Here is a 15,494-nt window from a genome sequence, read left to right as displayed (position 1 = left end):
AAACTCTTTTTAAAGTTACCAAATTAAGATTCTTATAACACACTTGTCTCACACTTTTCTTCCAGAGTGTTTATAATTCTTGCTTCCTGGTTTGTTGATCTTCTACTAGACAAAGTTAATATTTGAATTTATGTGAGTTCTCCTCAAGGAGATTTCTCACTCGGTCTTACACATCCATGGCAACTCTGCGCTTTGTTGGAAGGTTTAGTCATGGTCTAGATTTACTTATAAAGTACTGTACTACTTACTGCACACTGAATTCCAAGTGATAAAATTGTCTTTGATTTTTTATGTTTTGATTTTCATTTCAATCCACAAAAGTCCATACTGCAAAATGTGATTTTAATAATTATTTTAGGGTATTCAGAAGAGATAAATTTCTTTGATTTAATTTTGTAAATATTTTGTCCAGGTTCTTTAATGAAAAGCCAACCTGGGATATATTCAAACAGTTCCTGTGGGGTCCAGCATTTATGATTACCCCTGTATTGGAAGCTGTAAGTCCTACCACATATTTTTGTTCACAAAATAATTTTTCCATGGTTTATATGTTTTTAATGACTATATCTTTAAATTCCAGTACGCTGACACTGTAGAAGGCTACGTCCCTACTGCTCGGTGGTTTGATTACCATACAGTAAGTAGTTAAGGAATTCTGGGGGGTTGACTAAACAGAAATGGGTAACAACTTAATTATAGCCTTTTTATTAATGACATACTTGTTTTCCTTTCCACTTAAAAAGAGCAAGATATTTCTTGCTAATTATATCAGAATCAAATTAACAAACAGTGAAAGAGTTAATTTATTCTGCCATAGTTTCTTGTGTAGTCATTGATTTATTTTACCAAATAAATGTGGAAATTATACAGTATGCACAAAAAGGTCATTGCCCTTTATTAGGTATGCAGAAAGATCATTAAAAGTAATGCAATCCTTTAAAGAATAATGTATATGACAAATCAGGAGTAACTTTTGTGACCCATCAAAAACCCATATATTTTCTTCATGTGAGCACCACAAAAACACGTGGTGGTAAATTACTTTCAAAGCTATCAATAAACTAAGGAATAAGTATATGCTTTAACAACGTGAATTACTGAATAAATGTTTGTGGTTTTATTATTTTTTAAATTAAAAAGTATATTATTTGATTCTATAAATGTGCCCCCTCAAGTACCAATATTGCTGGTGATTCTACTTCTTATTGTTTTGTTCTTTCGTCCAACGCTGTCATTTCCAGGGCAGAGATATTGGTGTCAGAGGAAAATTTCATACATTTGCAGCTCCTTTATATGAAATAAATCTACATGTCCGTGGTGGTTATATTCTACCTTGTCAAGAGGCTGCTCAAAACACATTTTACAGGTAAGTGAAGTGTTCACAGAACTCAGATTAGGTTTTGAGAGAGAGCATGCGAGAATTGTCAAGAACTGGGAAAGGTCTGAGATTTTATCCTACTTCCAAGCTTACAGGTTAGCCTGCCACAGTTTCATGGATTCTGGGTCTGAGACAGAGATCTTTCTTACTCTTGGCATAGCAAGAAATATGAGCTTCATGTTTGCTCCAGTTGCCCCTGCCCCCCAAGTCTCATGTGGGTGACATCAAGTGGCCCAGGTGGATACTGCCCACCCAGGAGGTTTATGTCACAGCTAAGGAAGGCAACACTTTGGAAACTCAATCTTTTATAATAGGCTGTAAGCAAAAGCATCCATTCTTTGCTTTGAAGGGAGAAAAACTGTCATTGCTTCTGTATGCAAAATATGTAGAAACTTGAGAAACTCATGGAAAATTGTCCTCCAACATGATAGAATGTTTCCCCGACCAAAATACCAATGGAAGCTTAATGTCCTCTGTGTAAACATGCAAAGGTATTGATAAACGAATGTCGTATTTTAAATGCCAGTCTCACGTAAGACCTCGTCATTTTTTCTGAGTCTATTTGGAAAGAAATATTATTTACTTTATGAAAATATGTTTTTTAAATGAACTTTTCTGTGAGCTTTAAGAAAACATGGCTCAGAGGGCTTCTCTTTCCTTCTATCTTTTCTGCTCCCCCTTTTCTGCCTCCATCAGTCCTGTGACACATACCAGAACCCACTTTAGTCTATGAAATGTAGATATCCATTGACAAGATCACTACTCCTTTATGCTATTTAAGTCCTCTTCTGTCTGCAGAAGAACCACACCTATTTGTAGCAACCTTGTCCCATTTAACAATGAAAGGTAACTCAGATTTTCTATCCATTACCATTTATAACTGATCATCTGCTAAGACACCTTATGTGGTATTCTCTCCTTCACAGTCAACAACAACATGTCCTATTTCCATGGATCATGGGTCCATTCTGCCTCCTGTGACTGATGTAAGAGTGAATTTCTGAGACCAGTCATAGAGTCTATTTCCCCTGACCAAATTCCTGGCTTAAACATTCAGATTCTAGAGGACTCAGTTCTGTTCCTCTTCTCATCTCATGCTGTACCCACTCTTGTGGTGATCTACATGCTGACAGCCCCAGTTGGCATGAATAGACTCTTTCTAGCTTCTGGGGCTACCCAGATCCATTTCTATCAATATTTTACCCTGATGTCAGTTGAAGAGGAGAAAAATGATTATACCTGAGAAATGAGAGTTTCATGGAGGAGACCATTCATAAGTTGTGCCTTGAGGAATCCTTATGTTATGAGAGACGACTAGAGAGGACATTCTGGGTGTTCTGTGTGTGTGTGTGTGTGTGTGTGTGTGTGTGTGTGTGTGTGTAAGTGGGTAAAGTAAATAAGATATTGGGTTTAGGTATACCGTTGACCTTTGACCAGCATGAGTTTGAATCACATGGGTCCACTTTTACATGGATATTTTTCAGTAGTAAATAGTACAGTACTACTCAGTCCATGGTCGGTTGAATCTGCGGATTCAGAGGAACTGTGGATACTTGGATACACATTGTTCATTGGTCAACTGTATATACAGGGTAGAATGAAATTTGTGAAACTCTTTTAATCTTATTTTAAGTATGTTAGGAAATTGTGGGTTAAACCAGATTTTAATGTTGCTAATAAGATCTACTTATCTTTTACCTCAGTGACTATGAATTGAAATACATATATACATACATGTTAAGACATGCTAATATCTGTACATGGAAAATATAAAGTTGCTGTGGAGATTTGAACTCTAGATATTCTGGATATTTTAGGAGACTTCCATAGCAGTATAACCTTCAACATTTGTGATTGGAAAAGGCAGATAGCTAAGCATAATTTGTCTGAGAAATCCTTCCATAGCAATATGAGGCTGTCAAACCAAGCTTGTATACTGAACATGGAAGCAGATATTTAGTTCATAGATAGGCCTATTGTAGGCACAAGCTTCGGAAGTACTGTCCAATCCAAGGAAAAGCCTTGCAATTCTGGCTACTCTTCACATTCTTATTAACAATTGCCAATGATAATTAAGTGATTTATATATGGAAATGTGAGGAAGGCTTAAGTCATATGAGATTAAAACATGCTATTGAAACAGCTTTATGTTAATGGTCAATGACAGGATTATCAGAGAGAAGAATAAATAAATATATCAATAAACTGAATATGGTTTTAGTTATAAAGGAGGCCACTTCTGATTTGTTACAGTAGGTGAATCCTTGATAGCAAAGAAATGCATGATATTTTCTATTAAATATGAAGGGTTTTATGGTTTATATAATTTCCATTAACTCATTAAAAAAGGAAAATCCTTTTATTTTCTTTGCCTAAAACAGTCTGTGTTCCTTTGGACACTTATATGGATGTCATATCATAACAAGAAATATGCTACTCTATAAACCTTGGTAAAATTGTATTTCTTTCTTATAGTCGAAAAAATTACATGAAGCTCATTGTTGCTGCAGATGATAATCAGATGGCACAAGGATCTCTCTTTTGGGACGATGGAGAGACTATAGGTAAGTGTTCCATTTAGGAGATAAATATAGCTGATAACATACATATTATCTCACATTACTTTTTTGTTACCTATTATTGTACTTTGGAAGCTGAATAAAAAGCCAATAATATTATTCAAAGCTAAAATAGTTTAATAAATAGTTGAATCAACTTAAAAAATAGACTTCCAAATATTTAAAGACTTTCTTCTTATCCTAAATATATTTAATCCCTGTGATCAATGTCTAGATGGCAAAGAGTTTTGTGTGGGCAGGGATGATATATTGATCACCTTTGTATTCCCAGAAGTTAGCCCAGTGCTGTTCGCATAATAGACACTTAGTACGTGTGAGGTCAATTGAGCTGAAAAACCACATTCCCATGCGCACATATTGATGCACAAAGGATGCCTCTAAAACATGAGAGAGTTCAGAAACAAAACTCAAACTTGTTCTCTGTGCTTTATGGCTATAGCTTTTGTTTTGTTTTTGTTTTTGTTTTAATATTCAGCAGTTTTTTACATGAAAAGCTTAAAGATTTAAACTTAAACCTTTGTTTACGCCATGGTTATTCCTCAAAATCAGACTGAACTACTAAACTTTTAGCAGTGCGTGCTCTGCTACCTGGGATAGTTTGTAAAGAATGCATATTCTGGGGCCCATCCAAATTCCATTAATCCGGGAAGAGGCCCAGGAATCTGCCTTTGAGTAAAATGCCCGCAGGTCATTATTATGCTGTTAAATAAACACTGTTAGAGGATTAGGTTTACTGACTGCCATTAGTAGTGCCAGCTCTGCTAGATGGGACTTCTGAGCATTCTCTTGACACAAATCTTTGTCTTAAAAACTAACATCTGTGTGGAGCTGTATGGCAGTTCACTGCAATTTAAATAAATTATCCATAGATGAGAGATTTTTCATTAATAGCAAAGACATACATCTTTCATCTTTTCAGGTAAATCATAGTTAATATTCTGCAAACATAATAAATAGGAATTTATTAGTGAGTAAAGCATATCAGAAAGTGATATAAGAATCATATGGTAATAAGCAAGACTCAAAAATAAAATTCCTCTTGCTAGTATTTTGTGATTTAGAAGGTGAAGAACTCAACTGCTATTAGTTAAAATCATATGTTTTCAGAGCCCTGAACTTCATTAATACATTAAGGGAGGTTCTAAAAAGTTTGCAACCTTTCTGCCTCACTGGGCCCAGCAAGAGGCACCTTGAATTTGCCTACAATTTCCCAGGGATGCAAAGTTAAGTTATACATAATTTGCATGCTTGTCTTGGGATATTTGAATCTTACTATCTAATAAATTGAGTTAATTCGTTTTAACAGTAAGGAGGACAAATCTTCTCTTAGAATTTTTTTTTTTTTCCAGCTCTTTCTATCAAACTAAGATAGCAGATGAAAGAACTTGGTATAACCTTTACCCTATTGAAGTTTCATGGCAGATTTTTTGTTTTATCACTGGAAAGTAACTGAACATAATTCATATATTTCTCTCTGTTCTCTTCATGCAAGCATACAAAATTGTTCTGGCCCATTATATCTACTTTTTTGGTTCTATTTCACAATCTCAGTGTATTTGTTATAATTAAGTATAAAGATCTCAACTAATCCCCTGAAATTTCTTGAGTGAACAGCAAAAACAATACATAACAAATGCTTAGAGTCTCTGGATTTATTAGATCAGAATCTCCAAAGAAGTCTTCTCTCACAGCAAGCTTGCCAATCTACTCGATAAACTAGGTGATATCTAAATGATTTCCTCTTTTAAGTACATTTAAAATTTATGGAATACTATTGAAATCATAGAAATACGTCTTGGTGGGCTCCAAGGAGCTCCAGTACTTTATGTCTCAGCACAGAAAGAATTAAACGAGAGGCAAAGTGATAGATAAGAAATGATTTATTAGAATAGGATGCTTGTGAGGTTTACAAGCAGGCAGGCAAGAGGGTGCCATGCAGAGAACTTAGTGGGCTACAGTTTTATAATCAAAGGAAAAGTGGGGAGGGGGAGAAGACCACCTTCTTCCTCATTCTTGAATAGATGTCAAGCTTCCTTCATGGGGCGGGGAAGTTTTCTTGTCCCTACATGGTCAATCCGGGACTGTCATGGCACAGTGGAAATGAGCAAAAAGGCGGTAACATATACTAAAATATGGTAAATCATCTCAGGTTTCAGTATAATGTCACCTTTCCTTATATTTTTTGTTTTTAGTGTGGTCAGAGAAGCATGTCCTAGGAATCATTAACTTACTGACCTCACTGGGCAGGATGTGGGTCTCATTCCACCATAGTTTTATTGTTTTGGGGCATGTCTCATGCTTATGCTGTATGGTTTTGTTGCTAAGCAAGCCTGCTTGATTTTGTGTTTAAGCAAACCTATTCTCTTGAGTGATCACTAACTTACAGGTTTTTTTCCTTTACTTACAATCCCCTACTGGAATTAACTATTTAATCACCTACTTCGTCCCTTTACTCTGTCCCAATCACTATTATTTGTAGACATATTTTTTCTCTCAAAAAAAAAAATCAAAAATAAAGCAAAATAAACTTATTCTGAATGTGTATACATTAAGTAAATTTTGACTGTTCTAGCTAATGAAATTGTAGCTTAGTAAAATATTAATTTGTCCTACTCATCTTAGTGAAATAGACATATGTCTACTCTGGACTAAGTTCATATGTGGTATCTTTCTCTTATTCATTAAAAACAGCAAAACAGCAAAACCATTCATATCCTCTTAATAGCTTCACTTTTGTTTTCTTTTATCTCATTGATGTGTACTTTAAAAATTGCTCTTAAAAACTTAAGCTATAATTAGGTATTTAAAATTAAGACTAAAAATTTTGCCTCAAAATGCATATTAAATGAGGGATGTATACATTAATATATACAGAGAAAGTTTGGGACAGAATATCATTTAATTTTAGTATAGGCATAGTTAGTCTCAAATAAAGTAATTTTTTCCCGAGAATTAATGAATATAATACTGGCATATATAAGTGGAAAAGAGAATTAAAATTTGTTGCTTTTTCAATGTTATCCTAATACTTGTTTTAGTCATGCATTTGACTCTACTTTTCCCTTTCTGTCTTACACGTTTGTTTGGTTTTACATATGACACAATCATAGAAGTCAGAGAAAACTGGACATAAATCTAGACTTGATAATAATTAGTTGTTTCACTTTTGGCCATTTATTTAACTTTTCTTTTCCTCTTTTATACAGTGAGAGTAATAATAATACATATCTCTTACAGCATTGTGATAAAGTACTTAGATTTTGACAAATACTAAATAATAAATTTTAGTTCTAAGATTATTTTTTAAATTGATTTTAAATTTGGCAAGATTACATCGTATTTAAAGAGCTGGGTATAAAGCCTATGTTTTATCAGTTTGATTTCAGTTTACCTGTAATAATCTCTCACAATTGAATATTTTTCTCAAATGACACTAGGATAAGTTACCATCATGTTCTCTTTTCTTTATAATATTATTTTATTGTCAGTCATTGAGGTGGCCAGTAAGTGTCCATGACTATCACACCCAATTCTCTTTATTCTTACACTTCTTCCACCCTCCCAGAGCTATGTGAAGGTGATTTTAGATGTGTCACTGCTTTAGTGTTACTCTCCTACATACAAGCAGGAACACACCAACTTACCCATCCATCTAGTACCTTCTCTGGTGACTCATCCTTCATATTTCAGTGCTCCTTGGACTGTGTTCAAATAAGATATATAAACTTAGAGAAAATTAAATATACATTGATGGCATTTGGTACGCTTTTACTATGAAAGAAAAGCAAAATACACAGTACTAGTATTTACTATTGCTCTTCTTTGGAAATATAAATACATCACTCTTTTTTTTTTTCTCTATAGACACCTATGAAAGAGACCTATATTTCTTTGTACAATTTAATTTAAACAAGGTATGTAGTCACTACAGATCATTTATTTGCAATTGTGTTAAATAATATTTGAAGTTTTATGCTGTATTTTACATTTACATATTTTATATATATTATATAACATACCTCTTTGCAAATATATGAATAAACAATTTGCTATACTATGAAATACATTTTGGTTAACAGATATATGCTTTTTAAAGATTTAATTGCTTTTGCTAGATGAAGGGTTTAATTTCTTTTTCTTTGTCTTTATAGACCATCTTAACAAGCACTATACTGAAAAATAGTTACATAAACAAAAATGAAATGCGGCTTGGATACATCCATATATGGGGGAAAGAAAAGACTCCTGTTAGTGAGGTTAATCTCATATATAATGGAAATAAAGAGTCTGTTAACTTTGAAAACCCAGACCTGGAGGTAAGTGACGTAAGAAAACGTTTCTTTTTAAATGGAGCTATTCAAAACGTCTACATGAATGTCTTGTATTTCTTAGCCCTAAAGAAACATAATTATGGGTCAACTATTACTTTCTTGTTTATTTATTTTCATTAAACATCCATATCTATTTCCATATTATCCTTGGTAACATATAAATCAACCTAACGGCATCTATTTTATAATTGTTCTGATATAATCAAAGCAAAATTAAATTTACATTAAATCTCTAAATCATTTTCATCCCTCAAAACCTAATACTTTTCAAAACCAAAATGTTCACATTTGAACATTTAATATGTCTTAGATAAAATATACTTGAAAATCCTTGCAAAATTAATAGAATTGTCTATTAGCATCTATGAATAATTTGACATAGAGCTGTATGAGGATATGATTTACACATTAAAGAAGGAGTCAGGATTCTTATGTTAAAATCCCTTTGCTGCTAGGAACGAGCTTTTTACTTTGAATAAATAATTTCAAGACTTCTTTTTCCTTACAATTAAGTAAGAATATGCAAGTAAACAACCTCTTAAGTTCCTTCCAGTCTTAAATTCTGTGAAAGTAGATTTCAAATAACATATATTCTGGAAGCCAGCTAACTGTTTTAAGTGTTTGATCCAAGTTTAAGGCTACATCTGCACTGCTAAAACTTTGAGTGTGTGTACACATACCTGTTTGTGTTTAAAGTTGAATAAAAACAACTAGCTTTTTATCAACTAAACACTTCGGATGACTTTAACTTACAAAATAGCTAGTTGTTTGTCTGACTACAACTTAAAAAAATAATAACTGTATCTTGGACACAATCTTAGGTTTTCATAAATTGTACAAGATGTGAGAGTTGAACAGCACCTGAGAAGCCATTTCTTCCAGTTGAAATTTAACATCTGTCCTATTGTTGTTGCTGTTCTGTAGGCAATCAGAATTTCCCCTTTAATATGAAACTATTTCTTAATTACTACTTTGGCATTAAAATACTTCTATTTCTTTAAATTCTATCAAGGTTGGAAAATTAGAGTTTTATATATTTAATGACCTTCCATGGTAAAATAAAAGTTGATAACCCACCACCCCACCCCCATTTTTCTTCTTTTAAAATTTCACCTGTTTATAAAATTCCAAGGTAAAGGAATCAATGATTTAGTCCAGTGGTCTTATATGGCAAAATAAGAAACTGAATCCTTAAAAAGGAAAATTAAATCCTCAGGAATAAATAGTCAATGATTATCAATCATAAATAGAAATCAGTTTTTTTGAACAGCCCAATGTTCAATGAGATTAAAGAACACTGGTTTTCCTTACATATTTTCTTGTTCTTATTTACTACAACAATGGTGAACAATAAAGCTCACAATTTTTACTATAAAAGGAAACTAAATACAGTCAGCTGAACAAGGTCAAATAAGATATTTTAACATATCAAGTATTATTTCAAGTTAATTTTGACCAAATACTTGGCATAAAAAACACCACTTATAAAGAAAAGTTCATTCCACTGCTTTCAAATACATTCACAAAGAATTTCAAGTATTAAGAATAAATTGTTTACATGGTTAATTATCTCAATGATTCCAGAAGAAGGTATTAATTTTACTAACAAAGGAGTAGTCCCTTCTAAGTGTATTTAAATAAAACAAATATTTGTGAGCATCTACTGTTTTCTGAGTTTTTATAGATATATGGGAAAAGGAGGGAGTAGTCAAATTCTTTCTCTATTTTGGTTGCCCTTTCCATGGGTGTAGGAATTATATGCAAAGGACATTTAATTGCTCTATCGATACAATTTTTAAAACACTTTCCTAGCAGCAATTATGCCTAGTTGCCATCTGTATAGGTATTAAATTCTATGTGAGGTACTCCTTGTTTTTCACTTTTGATATAAAGGAACTAAGTTAGGTTTTGGTGTAAGATGGATCAGTTTCAAACCTGAGTAACAGATAATAAAAAAATTATTTACCTTTTACCTTTTAAACTCTTTTATTATGAAGCGTGGGAAATAAATCCTAAGACGCTGTGTTTTAGTAAAGAATAAATTTTATACATTCCCCAGTGAGTGTTTGGTATTTGTTTAGCAGTAAAGAAATGTTGGTTTTCTTCTTCTCTTGCATATTTGATGACTGAATTCAACTTTCTGAGCTAAGGCACTGAGAGTCATGTGAGTCTATTGGAGCAATGGAAAAGTCTAATGAAATTGACATATTGTTAAAATATTACAGATGATTGTTTGAGTACAGTGGCTTAATTGGTCACCTCCACACTTAGTCCCTATATGGTCTGACAGAGATTCTCTCCAGTGAAAAAAAGTAACATGCACAGTGAAATCATTGGCAATAAATTCAGCATCTCAAAGCCCTTTAAGATTGATGTAAAAGAAAACATATTTCTAAAATCTAAGTTTTGTCTCTAGCTGACTGGATAATATTTGAGGGCAGAATGCATAGAGATCTATGCAGTGCAATTATGAATAACTGCATATTTAGGAGTCATGGAGAAAGAATAAAGTAGTAGATATAAGATAATTGGTTAATAGTCTCAGTTTTTAGTTGTATTTTGACAACCATTCTCCCTCTCTGAGACTTATTTTCATCATCTGTATAATGGGTGGGTTGGGTGAGACTATCACTGAAATGGTTGTGAACTCTCTGGAATAAAAATTAATCAAAATGGAAAAGAAAAACAAGCTATACCTGTTTAATAATAGAGCATTTATTTATGGAATTAGTTTTTGTTAAAAAACCAGTTCTGGTTAAACAATTAATTACCATTTTATTTTTTTTTAGATATTAAACATTGATCTAAGACAGAATAACGTTACTCTAGATGAGCCAATAGAAATCAACTGGTCATGAAGATCACCATCAGTCCCAGTTGTCAAAGAGAAGTTAACATCTGAATTTAAGTTTCACCATACTTATTTACTTATTCACCCTAATTATTTACCCTTTTCATTTGTTTCTTATATTGTGTACAATGTGATTTTCATAACATCTATCTAAAGTTATTGCACAGTGTACAATATTAATACTGATTTTATAATATTAATGTGGCCTTGATTCAATGTTTTAACATATTTAGAAGAATTTACTAGTTCTAGTTACTCTTGCTAAGTATCAGCTAAAACTGTATACTAGTTACTAAATATATTTGTGTGTGTAATTAAGGTATAGTTAAAATAGGTGATTTTTAAATTAAGCAAAATTTTAATGTAATTTTATATATTTTCTTCAATGTTTAGTAGATATAAGTTATGTATCAATAATTGTCATCAGATTTAATTATTTCTTAGTGTGTACATTTAATTAGAAAAGAGAAAATAAATATATATATATATATAAGTACATACAGTGTACATTTTAAAAAATTTTCGAAAAGAAAATTATCTTGGTTTGGGTTGCTATAACAATTTACCATAGAATGAATGGCTTAAACAATAAATATATATTTCTAACAGTTCTGGAGCCTGGGAAGTTTGAGATCAGGGTACCTGCAGATTTGGTGGCTGGTGAGGTCCCTCTTTCTGCTTTGCAGACAGCCAAATTCTCCTTGTGTCCTCACATGGCACAAAACAAAGAGAAAGGATGCAAGCTCTCTGATGTCTCTTCTTCTAAGACACTAATTCCATTAATGAGGGCTCCACATGCATGTCTCTGTATGTACCAAAGGCACATCTCCAAATACCATCACACTGGTGATTAGAGATTCAACATATGAATTTGGAAAAGGGGGACACAAACTTCAGTCCATAACAAAAGTCCAAATTTCTTCTTCTAACTTTGTTTTATGGATAGGAGAAAAAAATATTACTATCTATTCTATTTAGTTAGTTGAATAAATCATTCTAGCTCATTCATTAAGGTTGGAGGAGTCTCTAAGTCATGGCCTAAAATAGTAATCATTGATTTTTTTTTAACACTTAAGTTGCTTTGAATTTACTTAATCAACTAATATCTGTAACTTGATATAATTCTTTCCTAATTAGAATATTAGAATATTGTTATAATGAAATATTTAAGACAATTCATAACTCAGAATACAAGGACCAGGGAAAAATAAAATGATAATGATGGCCATAATCAAAAACACAAGAAACAAGTGTTGGTGAGGATGTGGATAAAAGGGAACCCTTGAGGACTGTTGGTGGCAATGTACATTGGTGCCACCACTATAGAAAACAGTTTTGAGTTTCCTCAAAAAATTAATAATAGAACTACCATGTGATCCAGCAATTCTATTTCTAGGTATTTGCCTGAAGAAAATGAAAACACTAACTCAGAAAAATATATGTGTCACCAATATTTATTGCAGCACTATTTACAATAGCCGAGATATGGAAACAACCTAAGTGTTCATCAATGGGTGAATGGATAAAGAAGGTGTGGTACCTATATACAATGAATATTATTCAGCTATAAAAAAGAATGAAATGTTGCCATTTTTGACAACATGGATGGAGTTTGAAAGCATTATGCTAAGGGAAATAAGTCAGAAAGAGAAAGACAATACCATATGATAGCTCTTATATGTGGAATCCAAGGCAAAAACAAACAAGCTAACAAAAAACTCATTGATATAGAGAACACATTGGTAGTTGCCAGAAGCAGGGCTGGGGAATGGGAGAAATGGGTAAAGAGAGTCAAAAGATTAAAAAATGAATAAATAGGGGCTTCCCTGGTGGTGCAGTGGTTGAGAATCTGCCTGCCGATGCAGGGGACACGGGTTCGAGCCCTGGTCTGGGAGGATCCCACATGCCGCAGAGCAACTAGACCCATGAGCCACAACTACTGAGCCTGCGTGTCTGGAGCCTGTGCTCCGCAACAGGAGAGGCCGCGATGGTGAGAGGCCCGTGCACAGCAATGAAGAGTGGCCCCCACTTGCCACAACTGGAGAAAGCCCTCGCACAGAAACAAAGACCCAACACAGCCAAAAATAAATAAATAAATAATTTTTAAAAAATGAATAAATAAATAAAATTAGAATATCGTTATGGTAACTCAGAATACAAGGACCAGGAAAAACAATAATGATAATGACAATAGTAATAATAATGAAGTTGACTTCCAAGAAATATTATAACAATTAAGGGGAATTGACAAGCAGATTATAAACTAGAAAACCAGATGCTGAGAAGAAATCCAGTCATTACAGATGAGATTATAAATGAGTGCAGTCGTTTTTGGAGGGCAATAATGTCATTCGTATTCAGTAAAATTAAGTTTGTATTTTCCCTTTGAGCCAGGGTTCCACCTTGAGATAGTCTCACAGATGTGCACAAAGAAGTATGTACAAGCATACTCACTCCTTATTGATGAAAAAAAAAAAAAAAATCATTGACTACTGTCAGTTCAGAGTTAGCTTGGTCCTAAAGATTAGGCTGTGGTGTTTTTCTGTGAAAATAAGTACTTTCACAGAACACTTACATCAGACAAGTTCATCTGTAACCACAATGGAACAAGACAATAAAAAGACCACTCCATAAACATTTTGATAACAGAAAACAATAGAAAGACTCTCCAAACCACAAAATACCAAACACCTGCTTCTCTAAGTTAATATGAGTGACTTGCTTTTTTTATCAATTGCAGCTTTAGTCCTACTCCATTCCTTCCTCCTCCAGAAAAATAAATTAATTAAAAAAGTCATTAACACAAAGGCATCAACTTTGACTATGGTATCAAAGAAGTAGAGATAGTGTCTATCCTGGTAGTTCTCCTAATGACAATATCCTATATGGGACCTAAGTCACTTTGCAAAAATAAATTTTGGTCCCCATAATGAAATATTAATTAAAACATATCAGCTTTAAATATACGCCTAACTGGTTCAATGTAATTATTACTAGAGCAATTGTTATTTTGTTTTCAATGTCATACTTTATATATGAGAGTGTGAAGGCTTCTAGGTATACATTTTAAATGGGAATGATAAGTTACTTACAGCTATCCATACAAAAATGAGATTTTTATACTTTGTCTCCTAAACAACCTGAGGCTGTCTATGCCTTTGTTCTATGCCACCACTCTTTCTCCTTATAATATCTCTAATAGACCCACTAAATTTTCCTTGCCTTTTCCAGGCAAGGAAGAACTGACTTACCTTAGGGAACTTCAGGGTATCAAAACAACTTCCCCTATAATAGTATCCTATAGCTGTGTTAAAAAATTATTACAAATTTAGCAGCTTAAAACAACTCATTCATTATTTCACAGTTTCCAAGAGTCAGGAGGCAGGTCATGGCTCAGCAGGCTGCTCTGCTCAGGGTCTCAATGGCTGAAATCAAGAGTTGACTGGGTTATGTTATCATTTGAGAATACACTGGGGAAGAATTTACTTCCAAACTTTCTTAGATTGTTGGTAGTCTTTATTTCCTTGCATTAGAAGGACTGAGGACGTGCCTTCTTGGTGGTTGTCAGCTACAGGCTGCACTCAACTTCTAGATATTGCCCTCACCTCCTAGAGGCCACCCATAGTTCCTTGCCATGTATGTTTCCTTAACATGGCACTTAGTCAAGGCAGCAAGAAGAATCTCTGGAGTGAGTCTGCTAACAAAATAGAGCAGGGGTCCCCAACACCCGGGCCGCAGATTGGTAGGAACTGGGCCACACAGCAGGAGGTGAGCGGCGGGAGAGCCAGTGAAGCTTCATCTGCTGCTCCCCATCGCTCTCATTACCACCTGAACCATCCCCACCCCACCCCCTCCACCCCGTGCATGGAAAAATTGTCTTCCATGAAACCAGTCCCTGGTGCCAAAAATTTGGGGACCGCTGAGATAGAGTATTATATAACATAACATAATCATGGGAGTTACATCTCATCAAACTTGTCATATTCTATTTATTAAAGGAATTGGCAGGTTCTATTCACACTCAAAGGGAGGAAATTACACAAAAGCATGAACACCAGAAGGTGATGATTATGGAAGCCACCTTAAATTCTGTCTGCTCTATCCCCAAACTTACCCATGTGCCAAACAGAACACAATCAGACGGATAAAATAGCTCACTATCAGAAATAAGGCTCCATGGGCTTCCCTGGTGGCGCAGTGGTTGAGAGTCTGCCTGCCGATGCAGGGGACACGGGTTCAAGCCCTGGTCTGGGAAGATCCCACGTGCCGCGGAGCAACTGGGCCCGTGAGCCACAATTACTGAGCCTGCGCGTCTGGAGCCTGTGCTCCGCAACGAGAGAGGTCGCGACAGTGAT

At 34.1% G+C, this 15,494-nt stretch overlaps 1 protein-coding gene across 1 annotated transcript in view; it reads left to right on the top strand.

Annotated features, from left to right (window-relative positions):
• SI (sucrase-isomaltase) overlaps nucleotides 1-12,728 on the top strand; it is a 125,527-nt gene extending 112,799 nt beyond the window's left edge. The window contains exons 41-47 of the mRNA XM_082458474.1: nucleotides 413-497; nucleotides 581-637; nucleotides 1,242-1,366; nucleotides 3,854-3,942; nucleotides 7,822-7,871; nucleotides 8,109-8,273; nucleotides 11,078-12,728. Coding sequence (XP_082314600.1) covers nucleotides 413-497; nucleotides 581-637; nucleotides 1,242-1,366; nucleotides 3,854-3,942; nucleotides 7,822-7,871; nucleotides 8,109-8,273; nucleotides 11,078-11,146 — 640 coding nt within the window. The 3' untranslated portion in view covers nucleotides 11,147-12,728. The remainder of the gene's footprint in view (nucleotides 1-412; nucleotides 498-580; nucleotides 638-1,241; nucleotides 1,367-3,853; nucleotides 3,943-7,821; nucleotides 7,872-8,108; nucleotides 8,274-11,077) is intronic.
• The last annotated feature ends 2,766 nt before the right edge of the window (nucleotides 12,729-15,494 follow it).

This window comes from Balaenoptera physalus, assembly GCF_965194825.1.
Source record: "Balaenoptera physalus genome assembly, chromosome: 4".
In the NCBI taxonomy this organism is placed as follows: Eukaryota; Metazoa; Chordata; class Mammalia; order Artiodactyla; family Balaenopteridae; genus Balaenoptera; species Balaenoptera physalus.
Note: the sequence above shows the minus strand (reverse complement) of the source record. Positions and strands in the feature narration are given on the sequence as shown.